Source organism: Euwallacea fornicatus, chromosome 26, assembly GCF_040115645.1.
Source record: "Euwallacea fornicatus isolate EFF26 chromosome 26, ASM4011564v1, whole genome shotgun sequence".
Classification (NCBI taxonomy): Eukaryota; Metazoa; Arthropoda; class Insecta; order Coleoptera; family Curculionidae; genus Euwallacea; species Euwallacea fornicatus.
Genome location: NC_089566.1, coordinates 2,408,805 through 2,430,030, shown reverse-complemented (window position 1 = coordinate 2,430,030; position 21,226 = coordinate 2,408,805). Strand labels below are relative to the sequence as shown.

The 21,226-nt window shown below is 35.1% G+C and overlaps 2 protein-coding genes across 4 annotated transcripts; one reads left to right on the top strand and one right to left on the bottom strand.

Annotated features, from left to right (window-relative positions):
- Window positions 1-10,119: 10,119 nt before the first annotated feature.
- LOC136347073 (histone lysine demethylase PHF8-like) lies at window positions 10,120-16,364 on the top strand. Its single transcript, XM_066296721.1, has 12 exons — window positions 10,120-10,362; window positions 10,440-10,525; window positions 10,574-10,994; window positions 12,406-12,694; window positions 12,751-13,101; window positions 13,167-13,376; window positions 13,431-13,693; window positions 13,753-13,949; window positions 14,506-14,590; window positions 14,646-14,797; window positions 14,873-15,087; window positions 15,146-16,364. The coding sequence occupies exons 1-12, from the start codon at window positions 10,160-10,162 to the stop codon at window positions 15,431-15,433; spliced, it is 2,760 nt and encodes a 919-aa protein (XP_066152818.1). The 5' UTR covers window positions 10,120-10,159; the 3' UTR covers window positions 15,434-16,364.
- A 625-nt stretch (window positions 16,365-16,989) lies between these two features.
- On the bottom strand, window positions 16,990-21,144 carry LOC136347106 (protein FAM8A1). Of its 3 annotated transcripts, XM_066296799.1 has the most exons (5): window positions 20,724-21,144; window positions 20,517-20,673; window positions 20,339-20,465; window positions 20,248-20,284; window positions 20,057-20,186 (listed from the first exon to the last, which is right to left on the bottom strand). In XM_066296799.1, the coding sequence occupies exons 1-5, from the start codon at window positions 21,058-21,060 to the stop codon at window positions 20,179-20,181; spliced, it is 666 nt and encodes a 221-aa protein (XP_066152896.1). In that variant the 5' UTR covers window positions 21,061-21,144; the 3' UTR covers window positions 20,057-20,178. The 3 variants fall into 3 exon arrangements, with proteins under 3 accessions (XP_066152895.1, XP_066152894.1, XP_066152896.1); XM_066296798.1 differs by having other exon boundaries at window positions 16,990-20,284; window positions 20,339-20,462; XM_066296797.1 differs by having other exon boundaries at window positions 16,990-20,284; window positions 20,724-21,143.
- Between the last annotated feature and the right edge of the window lie 82 nt (window positions 21,145-21,226).

Genomic DNA, 21,226 nt, shown 5'->3' with positions numbered 1-21,226 from the left:
CCTCTCCAGATATTGTGGCGACAGTCGACCAAACTGCACTGAAAGACAGTCAGTTAAAATTGCGCGAGTTAGCAGGCATGATAAGCATTTTAAAAATTACTGTACATTGTATTTTGACCGAACAATCGGATATCAGTGTTCAAGATGTTTCAAGGGAGCGTTTGGCACAGTTACACAGCAACAAACCCGAGTTTTTGCGTCGATTCAATACCATGGATGAAACCTGGATTCGTCATTTTATACCCGAAGCGAAAGAGCAATCTAAAGAAGGGACTCAAAGAGAAGCTCCAAAGAAGATAAAAACCGTTGCTTCTGCAGGGAAGATGATGACGTCAGTTCTTGGGGTGCACGTGGTATAATTTTTATTGACCATCTCCCTAAAGTTGAAACAATAAACGAAGAATATTATACAAATTTCTTGCACCGTTTGAGCAAAGAAATGAGGAAATAGCGATCGCATTTGGTTAAAAGCAAAGTCTTGCTTCATCAAGACGACCCATCAATTCACACTTCCGTCATCGCGAAGGTCAAAATCAATCAACCTGGTTTCGAATTTTTTCCCCACCCGCCATATTCACCAGATTTAGCCCCCTCGGATTATTTTCTATTTCTGAAGTTGAAAAAATGGCTCGGTAGAGATAGATTTGCCAATAATGAAGAGGTGGAGAGTTCGAGGTTGCAACCTACTTCAAAACATTAGAAGCTTCTGTTACTCTCTAGCTCTCTTAAGATCTCCCATAAAAAACTTATTGCGGTCAAATTGACGTCATTTATGTTCAATGTTGATAGCAACATTATTCTTATGGAAGGGGTCAAGTGAGCTCAAGCTTAACGCAGCAATGTTTGTATCGGCCGATACTGAGAAGTCATATGCTCATTGACGTCACTGCACCTTATAAGTGATGGCTACTTATGACGCTCACTAACGACGAGATCGACACAAAATAACAGAGAGAATGCTGTATGCTGACCAGAGGAGTTAAGTAAATGATATTTTCATCGTTCATATGTTGACCATAGATATGTTGTTCCGGCAAACAGTCCTCTCTGTCGTTGTAGATACAATGTGCTATGGTATAACAAAAGGACGATCCTTACCTGCAAATAAATGATACTTTCGCAGTGCCCCATGTTAGGTTTAAAATGTTCCCGATCGTCGCAAAGATATTGGTATTAGAATGCCCCTATTTTGCAATACGCCAGTCGTGCGTTTTGTTCGTACCCGCCTGGTGCCTTTTTCAAGTCACTTGCAATACCACTTGTGAATGTAGTAAAATACTGATTTCCCATAGGAAATCTTTAGTTGTGACGCATGTCTAGAACCTCAATTTTTTTTGCAGTTCATCTACTCACAAGACACTGATGAGATGTCCCTAGGGACGGTACCGGGTCTTGGCAGTTAACAAGAGAGAACGGGGTTTTTTTAGTGGGTAGGCGCTCGGGGACCGTCGGTTAGCGCCGGAGAGTGTCCCTTTGGTGAATCCCACACTACCCGGCCGCCAGAACAACAGGCCGGGTGTCTTTTGAAGATTTTTTCCTCGGTAAAAAAAAAAAAAAAAAAAAAAGTTCATCTACTCACAAGAAACGACTTGAACGATTTTGCATTTGCAAAATATCTAAACGGTTTTGAGAATTTATTAACAAAAATTTTTCGGAGAACATGTCTCTCATGCAATCACATCTCGTGAATCTGGGCCCAGCTACTTATTCTTATGAAAGGCCCCGTGCGATGATACGCATTTGATGTTCATAACCGATTCGAAGATGGAAACAGGCACCTACGATGAAATTGAAGGAAAAAAGTGGAAATTCAATTTATCTAGGAAGGAACGATCGATCATGTGTTACAAAAGAGTTGGGGGATAAAGGAATAAACATTTTATCACTATGTAAATTTATGCAAAAATTTCAAAGCTAACAACCTACCTGCTGCTATTCCAAATTCAACAAATTGATACAAGATCTGCAACTTATTGATTTTTTTCGTTCGCAGATTATATACGATTTAAACTAAGCAACCTAATTTAAGGATAGAGAACATTTACAGGAAAATATTTCCTGAAAAACAATAGCGTACCTCACTTTGCCCACTTTAACGCACTACTTTGAAAGTGCCTGAGAATCGGAGCTCTTCAAATAACATGTCTTAGATCTCAGACGCTCAACAGTTGAGGTATTCAAGTTTAATCAGGCAATTAGACCTTCTAATATAACTTCTAAGGGACCTTCCTCCGTTGGACATTTTTAGGTATCGGTTCCAGTATATATATATCTTCGGTAACTTACTTTTCGTTAAAGTGAAACTTGCATGAAGCTTGGATGCTGCAATTTTGTCATTATTAATATAAGAACTTGCCTTATACAGGGTCATATACGTATATGGAAAAATGGGAATAACTTTTCAAATAATTTTTCCATCAAAAAATGTTTCAAGTAAAATTACAAGGCTAAATTGTTGTCACTTTTTGATCAACTTATATTCTTTTTCTTGCCTCATAACATTCTCATGAAGTTCAACTTTAATGTCTCAAATGTCACCCCCCTACTTCCAAATTTTTTCATGGAATCGAGAATTGTTTACGTCTACCGACATATCGATTTTATTGAGCTCAGAGAAGAAAAAAAAATGTCCTTATTTTATTCAAAAAAAAATTAAATTCGATCAGAAAAGCAAAAAAAAAACGATTTGTTGCTTGGAAGAGTTAATTGTTATTAAACGTTCGAGGCTTGCTCAAAATATCTTCCATCGTTATCCAAACACAGTGCTATTCTTTGCACGAATGATCTTCTCACCTGAACATACGTGTCTTGCCTGATTGATTGCATTACACCGCCGATACCAGCCTTCAAGTCATTTACTTTATTTGGTCGATCCTTACAAACTTGATCTTTTAAATGATCCCAAAGGAAAGAGTCACGGGGATTCAAATCAGGTGATCGGGCTGGCCGTTCTGTTTCACCAATCGAAAAAGTTTATACTGGGTTTTCAAAAAGACAGTTCAAAATTATCGTTCAAGAATTGTAAAAAACTCAAATTGTTTAAATAGGAACCCCCCATTTTTTCAACGAATACGTATTTAACACCAAAAATAAGCGCTACATTCAATTCAATTGTCTATATCTAAGTCTCACCATTTCCGTTTTATTTAAAAAAACACTTTTCAATATTTAGTACCTAACAATTCATTTTAGATAACGTCTAGAGTCACTAGATGGCGCAGCATTCGTCAACGATAGGCTCCTTTCTTCTGTAAGCTGCTTTGACAGATCCGCTCGTTTTAAAATGATCTACTATGCCTTTCAGGAGTTTTCGTGACGGCTTCGGTTTTTCTGGATATCGAATACCAAATGTATGACACGTTCTGGTTAATAGTTCGTTACATTCACCGTAAATAATAAACATGTTGAGATAATCTTCGTTTGAATAATTTACGAGTGCCGCCATACTTAGATTCTGGCGAGCAGCGCTACCTAGTGACTCTAGACGTTACAAACTGCTTAGCCATTTTCGAATGATCAGAAGATACATTTATGGCTGAAACTCTAATTTTTTTGGAAAATTCTAAATATCTCGAAAACCGTAAAAATTAGGTTTAAATCCCTATACACGAAAAACGTCCATAATGCTCCACAGAATCGAAATTTGTCCTAATATATGGGGTGTTCCGTTTAAAATCAGCGAGGTGACGGTCATTTCCGCTATAACCGAAAGTGGTATTTTCACGAGAATATTTTAAATCAGTAAATCACCTCCACTTCAGCGTGACGCTCAAGTTGCGCCTAGCCACAGTTTCCGAGATACGGATAGTGGCCCATATTCGTCGGACGCCCTGTATAAAGGTACAAATATTGTTTTTTTTTTTTTATCCGAAATAAAAATGAATGAGTCGTGTTTTATTTAAGATGACTTCGCACAATAAACGTATATAGCAGCTCAGCGAGGCAACAAATTGGCCATTTACTAAACGAGCTCGAAGAATGCCGTGAAAGTCGAAAAATGCTCGGTTCTCCGCTAAATCGGCAGAGCGGGGAGCCAATCAAACTATAAATCAGTCAGCAAAAAGCGTGAATGACAAAATGCAAATGATGCTACCGGCTAAAAGACACAATAAGCCAGTCGGATACATCAAAACAATTTAAAAGTTTCATTTCACGCCAGAAAGACTACACTGGAGATTTTTGAATAATTATTAGACGGGGGAGTGTTTAACACTCCCTTTTTCCGTTTTTGGTTCTATAATTTTTCTTTCATACACAAATATGCCAAAATTTAGCTCGGGAAGAAAATATCTAGTGAGAAAATAAGGAAAATAAGTAGAGAAGAAACTTTGAGCAATAACTTACCATTCGAGAATACTTTAAACAGAGAAATCTGGAAGCATTTTCCAACCCTTCTTGGTAAATATTTGACTTATTTTTAATTTAAGAACTTTCTAAGGATATTTTTATTTGGGTCACATAAATTAGAATTGCCGTAAACAATCCGGCGATTACCGAGGAAACTTTTTATGCCGTTTTTTGCAAAGCAATCTGGTTTCTGGGGCGATACCGAAAAACAATAAGGGAGAAACGGTTTTAATCAGCGAAAAAGCCGGTTTGCAACAAAAAAAAAACTGGCCAGTTTATTTAACCATGTTTTATGGCCCTCGGCCGAATGAGCTGTAAAAAGGGACATTAAGTAGCGAAGGGGCAAGATAGGAAACACAAATAGTCTCGTTAACGGAATTGCCCTATTGATGACCTGAGATTCCTCAATCGATCTCGTTTAAGCTTTGGCGAAACATCGATACTCAGCAAAAAATGAGATAAGTCTGCAACTCTGGAAAAGTCAACTGACCTTATGCCAGATTGCAGCAGAAGAGTAGTGATTAATGGTTTTTCCTGATGCGGCACTAAGTCTTCATACAAATCCAATAAAAGAGTAATTTTCTCAAAACAGAAATTAATTCCGAGAGTCCAGAACTGAAACTTCGCTTTTACTGAAGAGTAAGGGAGAACGCGCAAACCGAGAGCTTTAGCATCTTGGTTGGGAGTTTAAAATAAATCCCAGCCAGGCGGACTGTGGCTTTAATTGATTTAATTACATTGTGTTAATTAGGGTGGCTGTTCCGAAGCAATTGAATATAACCCGGCGCGGCTGCACCCCTAACGTCTAATATGGCATTTACAGAAATGCCTAAACATCAAATGGCCATTACGACCTCCGTTTCATTTGGAAAGGGATACTTTAATCGGACGCCTTTAGATTTCCTTCCATTGACTTAAAGCTCCGTCGTCCTCCGCGAAAAAATAAGAATCACACGAGGCGCCACTGCCTATTGGATTTCTGATCTTAAAATTTCCGGGTGTGTTTTAAACACTCGGGAGAAACCGAAATTAATTTATGTATATTCATTTTATTGGAGAGATTTCTTTTTAGCCCCTGTTTGTTTCCTGATGGAAAGCGATTCTTAAAAATAAAAATTTCCTGCCCTATCCGAGCCTAATCATTATTCTGAGCTCATTCGGGCGAAATAAAATTTGTGATTTTTTTATCGAATGGGGTTTGGAATGCTGAATTTTAATCGACACCCCCAATTTCATTTAAATATTCCGTAAGGCAAAGCTAGCACACTGTGTAGCTGATCGTAATTCTTCATTTCCAATTTCGTCTTTTATTTCTCTGTCATATACAGGGGCTCGGCAAAGAGAAATGCTCAATGGGAAGTAAAAGGCGATTTTAAAATCGATGTTCTTTTATCCTCCGAAAAGTAAGTGTTGATTAAAGTTGAGCCGAAGAAAAGACTGGCGACAAATAAAATATTTTCTTTGAAGAGAGTAATAAATAAAAGCAAAAAGGGTGGCGTTTCCGTTCTTTGTATAGGTCTGGGTTTTGTAATTGCAGAATAATGGCATCCCCTTTAGCGATGTTCCTTATCAAAAGGAAGGAGGCATTAAAAATTAGTATAAAAATCGTCTTAATTTCATAATTTTCCGGTGGAATAAAATATAAGAGTCACCCGTTAAAATTCCGTGTAATTTCGAGATGATGTTGTCTTACAAGGCCCCGAGGGACGAGGAACATTGTAAGCGAGACTTATTTGCATAAAGAAACCACCGACAAATAAGATTTAAAGATTTAAAAACCTCCCCTTAGTTAATGTATTTATTATTACAACGTTTAGTGTTGTATAAATTATGTTTAACGCGTAATTTTTAACGGCGGACGCGATTCTGGGTAAATTTACCTGAAAAGAAATCCCCAAAGGCCTCCTTTATTTATCAGTATTCCCTTTTTGTACATAAACGCCTCTTTTAGAACTTTTCGCCTTTTTTGTTTTTAATTCTCGCTATCGGCTTAACGCTCTCCTTTCCGCCTCCTCGAAACTGCTCCATATACAGGGTGACGATTTTTCGACGCACGGTACCAACTCGAAATACTCCCGTATCTCGAGTATACTCCGAAATAACAGTCCGTATCTCGGTAACTGAAAGTACGGGAGCAGCCCGTCCAGCACAGTCCGATAGAGCTCATCGGGGCCATTAATTTGAGTCGGATTTTTAACGCAATCGCTCTTCGGTTTCCCAAAAGATCGGCGTTAAAAATTTGAAAGGTGATTAAAATTGGGCACGTTCCTCCGCTTTGGAAATTTTTAGGAAAATTTAGAATCTCGTGAGGTAATATTTATCGCTCCAATCGATAGTTATAGATCCTTGACTAACCTTGAATATTTCTATTGGGGGTCTGCGACCTTAAAAATTAAATTTAAATAAAATTAAGTGAGCAAAATTGAAATAAAATTGAGTCTCGGCGACCTTCGAAATTGCGTAAATTATTATTAACATTGCTCGATATCTCGGGAACGAAGAGGCGAGAGCGACTCGCCCGGTTCAGGCCGATAGAGGTCATCGAGGCGATTAATCTGATCGCTAATTTTAGTATTACCGCCATTTAGGTTCCTGAAAGATGGGTTCTAAAAATGTGAAAAGCGGACAAAATTCGCTCCTCCCCGCCGACTTGGAAATTTTCGGTGAAAGTTCGAGTCTTTTGAGGTGATGTTGATCCTGGATGCTCCCATTGAGACTAAAAACCATTAAAATGTTCTTGAACCTGTTAGAAAAATCACTTTTTCTACCATCGCATTCTTAATCATTTCTTAAAAACGATCGAAAATCTGTATTTGGTTCGATTTAGGAACTCTTTTGCCGCTTGCATTATACTCGTATTAGTGATTGTTGCCAGTTATTTTTAAAATAACTAAAGAAACCACTCTTATTTTACCAGAATATATTAAGGGAATATTTCTAGATCCGATTGGGATCGATTTAACCATAATTTACTCAGTTTCACGAGAAAAGCATGTGCATCCCTAGATATTTCTTGAAGTACTCGGAAAATGATGACAAATAGGCAATAAATGGCGGACCGATGAAAAAGGGGGTCTAAGCCGCAAGTTGTGAAAGAGATGACGTCATTGATCTAATATTACTCTGCCGTCGATTAGCGAAAGAACGTATGAGTAGACAACTATGTACAGGATGTTTCCTAAGTACGGTTCGCGAGTTGAGGACACAATCTCGTATGGTATTTAAAGGAAAAAAAGTGCCTATAAACACGTCCATTATTGCGTCTCTCAGCTACCATCATCAACTTTATTTTTTCTTATAGAAGCCACATTGGATTTTCCATTAAAAAAATAGCCTACATAAATATCTGTCCTCCAAAAACAAACGTCTCATTTTCGTTTTATTTGCAAAAAGGAGGTCTACGAAAATTTCACTTTTATAGTTATTACGTATATCTTCCAGATATGCGCAAACAGGATACGAGTAAAGAAGAAAATTAAGAATCCCGAGCCTTCTTTATTAGGAATACTTCCTTTCCATCGATGGGAGAAACTTTGGGGATCCCCAGAAACATTTCGTACTATTTAGATATTAAATCTCGTGTTTCTTGCACACACGCTTTCCTGGATAAAGCGGCTTTAGTCCGAATTTGGGATAAAATAAGGTAGATAAAATGATTATTCCAAGGAGTCGAATAGTTCCCGCCTTTACCTTGTATAAACTTGTCTCCGGGAAATAAATGGCTTTTATCTGCCACTCCTTCTATTTTACCCCAAATCTTAATTTTAGTTTAGCCAAAGCACCAATGCATTTTCAATAGAGTGGCGTCAGGCATTTCTATTGATGCAAGTATTTAATAATATTTTGGATCAACTTTACCTCAGCGTAAGCGCATTTTTTTTTTTAATAAGGGAGAATCGTAATAAATCAAATTTTTGTTCATTTGAATTCTAAACACCTTTCTGTATAATGCTTTTCTACATCCATGAATACTTATGCTACATTGCTACAAGCTATAAAATACATTAAATAAATTTTAAAAAATCAAGGTCACTTAAGTTGCAGGTTTCGAGTTGTAAGAAAACCTTCTTTAAACTTATTATTCCATTGACAATGTTTGTTGTTGATGAGAGTTAATTATACATAATATTCTATAAAGTTGTTGCGCAAGAAATATTTTTTCGAAGCAATATCGTATTTCTGGGAAAAAACAATTATAGATATATAGGTTGGTCCAATTCTCATGATTCATTATTGTCTCATCCTAAATCGTTAAAGTTACAATGTCAGGTTAAACGAGATAAAAGTTGCTACATTCTATGATAAACTAAGATTCGAAAACAAAGTTACTAAGTATCATTTGGTTTACAAAATATTTTGGGAAAAAAATCCAAATCCGTCATAACAACACAAAAATATATTAAGATCAGTGTCTGGGCCTTAAAAAACCTAATAATCCTTAATAATAAAGTTTTGTTCCTAAAATTATCAGTTTGGGACTTATTTTGAAAAACTGTTTTTACATGTTTTGTTTTTTTTTGCGCAATTTGGCTACACTATTTACGAATCTTAGCTATTATTAGTCACTGAACCATCCTGTACAGTAGTAATGTTGAATAGAACCTTCTTATAAACTAGTTCTATACCTCAAGGATATTGTATTATGCTTTATTCATATGAATACAATACATATTCAGGCTGTATCAGAATAATTCTGCCAATTACTTATTGTAGGTTCTAGAGGCTAAAATAACAAAAAAAATTCATACGAGCATGGGTCAAAATACAGAGTGATAAAAAATTATAATATTTAAAAAATTTTTCTAATAAGTCCGTTCCGACATTCAACATTTTTATGAAAATTGAAGAGTATAAAATAAGTGTAAAAACACATCTTTTGGGCGAAAACAATGTCTTAAATTTAATCAGCGTCGTCACTATTGGTATGACTCTCAACACTTTAAACGAAAAATATACGCACTGGTTTAAAAAAGTAATTATAATTTTCTGAATATATATTTTAATATATAATATTTTGTGTTTAATATTTCCAGTTTAGTGTGGGCCTATTCTTTCAGATTCACCCTGTATATGTACACATATTACTAGTATTAGGAAAGTGTGAACAAAATTACAGGCGTGCTTCTGAATTTTACGCAGCCAAAATTCACATATGATATTTTAAACGTAAAGTCTACAAATAGGAAGACCTTATTATTTAATTACCTTAATGCATAGAACCTAAAAATTCAAAAAATACACAGGGTGTTCTATTTGAAAAAAGGAAGTTGACATTACCTTCCGCTGGAAATAATAAAAAAACAGTAAAATCCCATCACCTAATAAGTTTCATCAAACCAAACAATTTCCCTCCAAAACATTTTCGAGTAACTCTAACCATACAGGGATATCGTCTTATAACAGAGTTGTTATTGAGACACTCTGTATATAGATATAACATAAATTACAAAACAGTCTCTCTATATAAAAACCTATCTGTGCTGTCATCTTTAGGCACTATGCACAATTTCCGTAAATATAAATACAGGTTTTTCTTTACTCAATTTGTACTCTCTAGCGTGTGCTACAAGATGTCGCAGGCAGACATAGAAGAAGAAGAGAACACATTACTGACATTATCGATATCTCTTTCTAAAAGTGTGTTGTGAAATATCATAAGTCATGAAAACTAATAATAGTTTTAAAAGAACGAAAGCTAGTAATAATAATAAATTCACTAAATTCGCACAACTTGACAATAGCGCATTGACATGCAATTGACATACTTGAAGTTTCTCGTCGTAGACAGACAACAAAAAAACGTCAAACAAAAATGTTACAGGCACAAGCACAACAGTCTCAAACTCAAAATCCATTTTTCGGAATGGACATATCCGAGACAGGTTTTAACGTAAATAATTTCAATGTGCCCCCTGAATACAAATCAGAACCGTCCTACTGCCTCTGCGGGCAGCCTTACAACTCGGATAATTTTATGATCCAATGTGACTCCTGTAAAGATTGGTTTCACAGCACGTAAGTTTGTAAACAATAAAACCGTATTTTTTAATCTCTTTCAGGCAAAAAAAGCTCTTTTTCTGGTAAATTTTTAGTTGCTGTGACTTTCGAGAATGGCAAGCAATAGCAATAGATAAGTACCATTGTCCTAGGTGTGCACCAATAATAGGACCTTCAATATGTAGGTTCGAACACATGTATTAGCATTCTTTTTACTACTGTGTTGTAGATAAAACAATTCGTAATTCCCACCGTCATGACTATTGGGATCCTGAAGCAGCCAACAAACCAGTACAAACAGGAACACCAGCATTTATTCAGGAGTTGTGCACAAGGCATTTTCCCCCTGCAGATGATGTCCTGATCAAACTTTCAGGATCTGAATTGACACAGGAATTTATTGAAACAAAAGGCTTCAACAATCCCATAGTAGTCAATACCAAGGAGGGCTTGGACATGATAATGCCCCCAGAGAACTTTTCATACATAGACGTAATGAAATTAGTAGGGGATGATAAAGAAATTGATGTCATTGATGTATGTCGACAAAATAGCATACGAATGACTTTAAGAGATTTTATAGAATATGTGGTCAATATTGACAGGAGTCGAATATTTAATGTAGTTAGCCTAGAATTTTCAAATACTGGGTAAGTGGTCATCACTTGTTATATACCTTTTATGTGGAACCATTTCTAAAGAGTATTATCAATTGTAAATTAGTGTCCAGTACCATGATAATAAGCAATTGCTGACATAAATTCTTTTCAATCACTTTAATAGCTACTTGGATCATTCTCATCCAAATTAAACCATTTAATAAAACTAATTTAAATTAAGAGAGTAGGATGTAGCTTTAACTAAATGAAGAAAGGCACTAAACAGGGTCAGAAGAATTTATATGAAAAGATTAAGATGTTAGGGTCTGCATTAGATTAGTTGTATCTACTACAGAAATGTGTCATATTTTTTTAAATTCAGATATCTTTCTTCATTTTTTTAACATATGATAGTACATATTCAACATTTTGAACTACTAAATAATTTTTGTTCTTTATAAATTACTAATTTCATTTGTGTTAAAAACCATGGAATGTTTTTAATTTGGTGAGAAAGAGTTAAGGAGCAAACCACTAAAGAAATAAGGTGTATAGTCATTAGCAAGATTTTTTTGGGCCTCTACTAAATACAGGAACTTCTTGGAAAATAAGGAAAAATAAAAATAATATATAGGAAATACAGAGGAAGTATAAGAAATAGGATGAAATTATATATAGAGGGGTCAGTTACAATAGTGGGAACTTCAGGGGCCAATGCAGAATAAAAAATAGTGTGAGTTTGCTTTATAAACATTGCTTTTGAGAAACATCTTCCATTATATATTAAAAATGGTAATTTTGTAACACTAACCTTTAACCAATAAAATATATTTTTTTAAATGTTCCCATATCAGCAACATAAAAGATTTTATTAAGAGTGGTAATCATAAAGTAGATGCTGTATAATTACTTAAGTATATGTTTGAGGTCATCAAGGAGAATAGATATTTTCAGTAATTTTGCAGGAAAGTTATAGGGTGTACCATTAAACAAACAGTTTAGACTGTTTTAATGTCTATTATTTAAAATTTGTGATAAATTATAATAGAAAAAAAACAAAATTCCCCCCTTTATTGTTGGTAAAGTTATTATAGTAGATCTTAAGAGTTTACATTTGAAAAATATTGCTGTTAAAAAACCTCTGAACAAAATGAGAAACATAGATGGTAGTTTGTCTCACACAAACTATTAAAGCCAGCCTTATATAACATTAAGAAGAAAATGTGCAAATACTGTTTAGAATTATTAAAATCAAGAGAATGTAGTTCCTAGAATATAGACAGTTTGGATGAATAATCAATAAGTATAATCTAAATAGGCAAGTGTTATATAAGTATTTAGAAAGTTAGGGAAATTTTGGATCCTTATAAAGTAATTTACAAAATTTATATTAGCAGTTTAAGCCTTGAATCGACCCACTTGTTGTTTTCAATAATTTTTCACATTCCTTTAACAATTTTAGGATGACACATATTATTGAGCCACCATTAATAGCTAGGAAACTAGACTGGGCTAATTCAATTTGGCCTGAGAATTGTGAAGGTCGTCCCCAAGTTCAAAAGTATTGCTTAATGAGTGTCAAAGACTCTTATACAGATTTTCATATAGACTTTGGAGGTACTAGTGTTTGGTACCACGTCTTGAGAGGTGAAAAAGTATTTTTCTTTGTAAAACCTACACCAGCAAATCTAACTTTATATTCTCAATGGATGACCTCTACCAATCAAAGTGAGACATTTTTTGGTGATCAGGTAATAGAAACCACTAAGTGGTATGGAAGTTGAATGCGTCAAAGTCTAATCCGTAGGTGGATCAGTGCCACAAATTTCATCTTAGACAAGGTCAAACAATGTTAATCCCCACTGGATGGATTCACGCAGTGTACACTCCCGTTGATTCATTAGTTTTTGGTGGTAATTTTCTACATAGTTACAATATAAATATGCAGTTAAGTTGTTATGAAATTGAACGAAAAATTAAGACAGAAACGAAGTATATGTATCCCAGCTTTATTACAATAAATTTCTTTGCTGCCACTAAACTTTTGGAAGAAGTAATAAAAATTAACATGACTGGAGGTGCCAGGGCTCCAGAAAATCTTTTGACTGGCCTTAAAGCCCTGCAACAAGCTATTAAACAGTGGAACAGTGAAAAAGAAGTAAGATTTTGTCTTATTGGTTTGTATTGTTTTGTCATTGGCTTTACTAATCTGTTTAATTCTAGTTTAATTTCGCTGTCAGTGAACAGCTGCCCTATGGTATAAATATTCCCAAGCTCCTTAAAGATATAGGAAAGGAAATCAGACACGCCGAGAGAATAATTAACCATTTGAATCCTCCCAAACCAGAGCGAGAGTCTAAAAGAAAAAGGAAAAAGCCTGTAAATAAAGATTTTGTTGATTATTCACTATCCCCTAAAACCTTTAATTTTGAGGTCAGTTTATTCATTTTCTACCTTCAATTGCTTTAAAAAGCCCTTACTTTTTAGTATATGCCTGTAGCTCCAGCCCAATTCAATTCACCTCCAACTTACTCTAAATCTGTCAACCCTGCAAGTTTAAAATTGAGTTTACCTAAGCCTGCCACTTATCCGTATGAAAGATCAAACGCAAACGGCAATCAATTGCCAAATTACAACTCTCAACCATTGCCTAGCATGCATAACAGTCATTTGTGGAATTTGCCTTTTGACAGGCCTCAAGAGACTGTTGCTGAATACAAAGGAGGTACTGTTTTAAAATTCAAGTTAGGGTAGGTATTATCGTCTTGAATATTTGTGATGTTACTACCTAAAAGCCTATACTTTGAAGGGCAAAAGATCTAATGCCACCCACGATCATACAAAACGACTTAACCATGCCTAATGATCCATACGGTGATGGCTTTGACAGTAAAGATGTTTACGATTTTCATGACGATAGTGATAGAGACGAAGACTGTTTTAATTTTACCATCGATGAAAACCCTAAAAAAAAGAAGAAATCGGGCATTAAAACTAAACTACCTGGTGAGTCAGTTAGTTTGTGTGCTGTAAACTTGTCCCACTTTGCTTCTTTTTTACTTTTTAATCAGCTTTTACCCACCATCGCCAAATATATTTGAGATTAAGAAAGCATAAGACAATTAAAGAAACGAATTAAAATATTGTGGGCAAGTTGTACTGGTATGACACAACTTTCCCCAGCTAAGTTTGGAACGTGTAGCGTTTACGCAAAAGTAGGCACGATGGATTTGATATTAGTAACAGAATTACAAACGGATATTTTTAACACAAAGCTATATAATCTTCAGAAATAGGTTTTAGAGAAATGGAACAATTTTCGTGATTAGATAATATGTAACAATGCTTGGCTCTAAAAGAAAAAGGTGGAAAAAAACCATATAAATTTCCCTATGCATTATAGTGTACAATGCGACCGTTAACGAATCATATAGATTTTAGTAGAACTGCGATGTTTCCAGCTATAAAAAATCATATTGCACGCCTGTCTCTGGGCAAAGTAGAACATGTTTACAGTATCTAAGTCAAGACACATTTAGGTACAATCCTGGTATTTTCGCAGCTAAACAGTCGAAAAAACATAAAATACCGATTGGTTTAAGCACTAATGGAATTGAATCTCTACTACAAGCATCTCTCTCTGTGCCGTAAGTCATTCATAGTTTCTTGTATTTCGCATAAAGCATGGACAATTTTCTTTAGGAACAGGTCACATGGAAGCACATCCCCCTCGACCTCAGAAGCCATCGCTGGCATGCTCTCCATTAGCCAAAACTGGGCGCCTAACTCGAAGAACGGGTGCCAACAGAGTTCTGAAGAAGATGTAAACAACGTACATCAAGATGAGGACTACAGTAAGTTTCTGTTACGATCATATAACGTTGCAATACAATAAACATAAGTTTTAATGGTGTAAATTTGTCCAAAAGTATATCCATCACTGGACAATTCAGACGACGAAGACATTCACATATTCAAGCCGCGAGGTCGCACCAAAGTGGATGAAGCTTGGAATCCGAAAGCAAGAGTGGGACCTCTTTTACCCAAAATGAACCGTCCAGCTAGAGAAGGTACCAAAAAGCAAGCGGTAGAGAAGGTATTAGAAGCAGCGGCTGCTCGAAGATCCATCGACTCCACAGATAAGGTATAAACCCACCTTTTTATCATAGATTTCGTGTCTCACTTAGATTCTGTGGTTACAGGGTCTATTGGTATCGCAAAAACGACAGTATCGTCGTAAAAAAACCAAGCCAAAGTTAGAATTAAGGGGTCCGACCAGTAATCCGCCAGGTTCGCTTCTTTTACCGACAGCAAACGCTTTAGCTGGAAGTTCTGGGCCGAGCAGTAATGGCAGTACTTTGGCTAAAACCTCCAGTCCGAGTTCCTCGGGAGCGCCGTCGACCCCGCCTACCCCGAAACCGAGGAAGGGGATGAAGACTGTTAAACAACGATTAGGTAAAATTTTGAAGATACATAAAATGATTCATTGAGCCATGATTTAGATATTTAAGCATTTGATATATTTTTATAAAATATATTATAGTAACTCGAGTCGGTAAGTAGATGGCACTTCGAAGTTTTTAAAGTTTAATGCCCGTTAATGCGCATATGCTTTCAATTATGTTCTTTAATAGGTTACACGAGCATGCAAAGGAATGGTTTAAATTTGGCTCAAGTCTTGAACATTCCTTTTAGATACTAATTCACGGCCCTTTTTACGCAAATGGTATTAATTTCGATGAGCATAAGAATTATATAATACGGGTAAACAAGCACTTAAAAAAGTGTTTTTCGATTGGCTTCTTTTTTTAAGAGTTGCGACTCTTACCGTTAAGTTTTACAAAGTTTTTGTCACATTTTTTCAGTTGGCAGTTTTACAGGGTTTAGGTCGTATTACATTATACTTTATACAAAATAATTGTTAGTTTCTATTGTATTTACATGTGTTTACTTTAGAAGTAGTCGCTAACAACCATATATTATTATATCATGTATCATCTTGCCTTGATCAGCGTTTTTTATCTCTTAAAAACAGTATTGAGGTAAAAGAATCATATATTTGTGATAAAATGTAGCAAACGTTGCTAATAAAAAAATTGATAAAAGGGGGAAACGAACAAAAAAGTGACTACACAATATGTTCTAATATTTTTATAAATATATTGTTAGGGTCTAATTTTTATTTTTAACGACCTTGTATAGTAAGTATGATAGGAGTTTTAGTTATATTTGTAACATATGTACATTCAGCGGAATTTTTCTAGGGGACCCTTGTAAGGGAAGTTCGTCAGTTTCTTTCTATTATGTAAATAATTAAAGTCGTTCATTTCTGTGATCTTTGCAAAATCGGATTTTGCATTAGCGTAAACCCAATATTTTCATCACTATGTAGTTTTCAAATAAATACAGCTACCTTTCAGACTCTGTTTATTTTATTCATTTGCGTACATTCAAACACTGGTGGAACTTAGTGTAATCCAGTATTCAGAATAACAGTTTTTTCCATAGCTGCCAACATTCAACCATTGAAGACAAATGTATATACTTCAGCCTTCCTATATACCCTGTTGAACCATACACTTAAAGTTTTGTGCAACTAAATTTTTGTTAAACGTGTGGAAGCCGATGTAATTTGTGGATTGTATGTCACCAATTGGTAGTATTATAGTTCTTTTAATTTCCGAGTTGGTAGACTTTACCTACAGAAATTCTAAATTGGTTTTGTTATCAGATTTTAACTTTAACTTTCTGAATGTAAATGATTACAATGCGCAATGGTGGATCCGTTGAAATACTATTGTTTCAAACCTCACATAGACAGAATTAAAGAAGGCGGTGCAGCCTTCGGCTAGGTGGAGATATCGACCATGGTTAAATTAGTAAATATTGTGTGAAAAACTCGTCAATATTTAAAGGAATCATACCTTACCTTCTGTACCCATATTCTTTGCCAATTTATGCCATTAAAATTTAGTAAATATGTTACAAAAGTATTTCGGCATATGTATTATACGAGGTATGATCAGAAAAAAACTGACATTTTAAGTTTTTCGAAAGAATTTTATTTATTCGACTACCTTAATTTTATTCCCTTCCAAATAGCTAGCGTTAGATAAAATACACTTATGCCAGCACTTCCTCCAATCTCCGAGACACTTTTGAAAATCAAACTTTGGAATACTGTTTAGCTCTTTCAGCGACACGCCTTCAATCACGTCTATCCTTGCTAAACGGTGATCTTTCGAAGTTCTCTTTATTTTCGAGAACCAAAAGATGCCAGAGGGGGCCATATCTAACGAATATGGAACTCGTGGTATCATTGCAATATCGTTTTTGGCCAAAAATTCACGAACAAGCAGGGAAGTATGAGTCAACCCATTATCATGGTGCAAAAGCCGTAAATTGTTTCACCACAAATTTGGGCGTTTTTCTCTGAATTGCTTCATGCAAACGACGTTGAATTTATAGTTCATATTTTTTTGTTGACAAAATTTAATGCAAATTCTTTCATCTATTTTTCAAAGACCACCACTTGTGTCAAACACAACGTCAACTTTTTGACAATTGTCAATAGACTAAATTTCCAATATATGTTTACCAACACAACTAGCAAAAAATTGCATACAGTTAATACACCCCACAAAATTCCCGTTATTTTTTGAACACACCTCGTACATGTATAAGATATTGCACGTTACTATGTTCCGAAATACTTCACTGTCAGGCTTCTGATCACTATACTGTATTCATTAGATATTTGCTCTTTTGGTCTGCAAACAAATTCTATTTCTTATTACATTAAGAGATTCTATAATAATAAAAGTTTAATGTTTTCTAATTACTTTGCTAATGAAAACTAGTACGAAGTTTATTTTGCTAATAGAGCGAAAAATAAGTATCAGACATTCTCCAATTTCTTATCCCACTATTTCTCAATTAAGCCTTTCCTATATCTAACTGTAGAGTGAATCAGAACAAACCACAATAAGTTGCTACTATATCAAGAAGTATATCAATTACATTAAGGTCCTATATGTCGGCAGTAAAATTACTAAAAGCAAGGAAACACATAATTTATATAAAGCTGAAAAGGAAACACCTAAATATTATCGAACTAAAATTAATAAAGGCCTTAATGATAACAGAATTTGAAATTTGAATATAATTGGACTTAAACTTCGTAGAATATCATATACTCAATCATAATTTAAAAAAAAAACATGTTCACAGTGATGCATACGCAGTTGAATACTTATTTGCCAGATAATTAAATCAATGCTCTAATACTGACTATGTTTGTTCATCCTGTTGTGGATAATGAAATATGCAGATTGTTTGCCCAGCAAGTTCTTTTGTAGTATGAATAATATACCTGTCTTCATTGTAAAATTTACCGCCGAGTATCTAGCTTCACCGTTTTAAATACCGATGAACGATTTCGCTGGTATAAACCAGTACCTATGTAGAAAGGCCGAATATTGGGACCTATCGTGCTGTTGATTGTGAATCTTCTATGTCTAAAGTTTTTGAGAAACCTATTAACAATTAAAACTGGTCTCATCTAAAAAATATAAATAATAGTCAGTTTCATTTTGTCCCCAAAAAGCCTACTGACATGGCAATATTATTTACTGAACTCTTCACTTTGTGGAGGAAAAGCTCGATAAAGGTAATCGGATTCCGGAACTATATTTCGATCTCGCAAAAGCCTTTGACAGAGTATGTCGTGAAGTTTTACTTCTTAACTTTGTGCTTGTATGTCGCTAATGGTACCGCGTTAAAACTTAGATTTTTTTTAACAGACAGGAAACAAGGTGTGTGTTGGGCAGGACAGTGTTAAGTAGAGCATATTCGCAAGAGATGGACATCCAATATAATGTATCCCATAAAACCATACTGTATACGACACTATTAATTATACAGTAACTTGGACTTTCGCTGCTATGCACATGGAGTTTTAGTGAGTGCCAGTAAAAGTCTATTGATAAGTGCGAGCAAAACAGGCTACTGTTTCCCTTTCTGTTGTCAACGATCATCCGGCGTCGTTAACTCGCAAGTACAGGACAATGCCACAAAAAATTGTTTTTCAATAAATGCGTTCTAAAACCCATTTCTATCGTGGTGTTTATAGCGATAAAGCTATGTTAAAATTTACGGAATTTGTTTTCAAACGACACATTCAAATTTACATATATGAGCGTAATTTCTGTCCTCCAAAATTACGTAGACCTGCGTCTGTTCTCGTATCAACCCATACGATTTGCTGATCGTTGACCAAGGAAGGAAAAACGGAAGCCTTTATGCCTCGCACTCATCAATTACCTAATAGCCTTTTGCTTACACGCACTAAAACACCATGTGTATAGCAATGAAAACAGTACTGTATAATCATTAGCAGACAATATTCGATTAGCCATCGTGTAAACAAGAAATATTGACTGATCCTTTTCTCTACTTCGTTGGCCTGATTATAAGAAGTATGCAGCTGTGCTCTTCAAATGGGAAATTCTGTTCTGAAGACATGTGTATAGTAGCCTGAGGTGGGGAGTATATGTATATCCCTGTTTATAGAATGAATTTTTTGATATGAGCCTATTATTATGACATTTTAACAATACATCTACATATATTTAAAAGAATAGTTTACCAATGGGTGCTCCTAATGTTTTATTGTTATAATTTTAGCGCCTAGTTTCTTTACTTCCTTTTTATAACGCGTTTTAAACAATTTTAAAATTATTTATATGTATTTGAATGCCTCATCAGTTTTCTAGTGTGTATTTGTTTTCACATCACTTGTCATTTTTATGTAATTTAGTTGGCAAAAAACAAATTATTAATATTAACTCTACTTCACTAAATTTTTATTTCTTATATATAACTAAAGGAAGCTTTGAAGTGGTTAATTTTACAGAAGCAAAAGTCTTTTGGAACCTAAAACTTTATCACAATCCACCATTGGCTGGTCCAATATTAGCAGGACTAGATCACATTTTATAGTAATTAATTTTATATCCTTTTTATCTGATTATCAAGGCTTGATATAACAAAAACTCAGGATGTGCCTCTACCACTATAGTGTTGAACATCATATCATAACTGGTACGATTGAATGGGAATACATAAAATGTTAGGCATAAAGGTAGCAATAAGCCCACTATGAGATTCTTTAGAGTAGATCGAAGAAATGCTCGTTGCCAACCTAAAGCTTTAACTCCTGTTGCAGAAACCGTTTCTATTGGCCTGTTAGGTATTAAGTTTAAACCCTCAACTTGGACAACCATCAGACCCATGCAGCGCTTACCTGGCGTGGCACATGTTTTACCATGTAAAAAATAGGTCTGCAAGAGAAACCTTTGTAGTTACAAATTCTCTAAACCTTACTTATAAAATACCTCAAAAAACAAAACCACAAGTTTATGCAGAGCCTCCAGGAACATCAGTTCAAAAGCCAAAGGTAAGTTCACCTCTTGATCTTCCAAAAGTCCCTTTTGGATCATGTCTAGACCATACAGGGCACTTCTATGTTAATTTTGTTTAAAAAATAATACATTATATACAATTTCTATTTACCCAACACTGAAACTCTCCATAAAAACGAATGTTAGTGCTAATTTTAAAGTGAACAACACACAAAAATCAATAATTTCAGCACACAATCTCTTCCAAAGAGGAGGAATTCTAAATTCATATGTAGTTGGAAGCCTCAATAAATTCGGAGGTAGGATGACTACAATATGTTATTTATATTTAAAGACAGTTATAGCCAAGACTACTTACAGGGATATGTCTGGTAGAAGGGCACTCTATTAAATGCATTATTATTTTCGAGATTGTTTCCCAAGTCCACATTTGGAAACTGTTCATTATTGAGGATGTGGGCTTCTTGATTTTGGTCTGCAAGGGGAATTTGATAGAAGGCAGCATAAGGGTTTTGCTGGTTGTAGGGAATGTTGCTAGACTGGCCTTGAGACCCATCCAGGGGAAACTGTAAGCCGGAAAGAGTGTTAGAACCGGTTGAAGTTGAAAGGCTGTACCACAATCGAGCGTCATCTAACCACTTTCTAAGTTTTTCAAAATATTCTTCGCGATCCTTTCTGGCTTTTTGCCAATCCATTTTAAACGTTTTCCGTAGGTTTTGGTTGCCTTTTGGTAACTTCTTGTCTATCGGACTCGTACTGTCATGTACCTAAGCCACGTTGCCAATATTAACAAATTTTCAGTTATTTTCCTATAATGTTCTGTCAGATATTCATTTTATATCAACCCTAAAAAGCTACAAT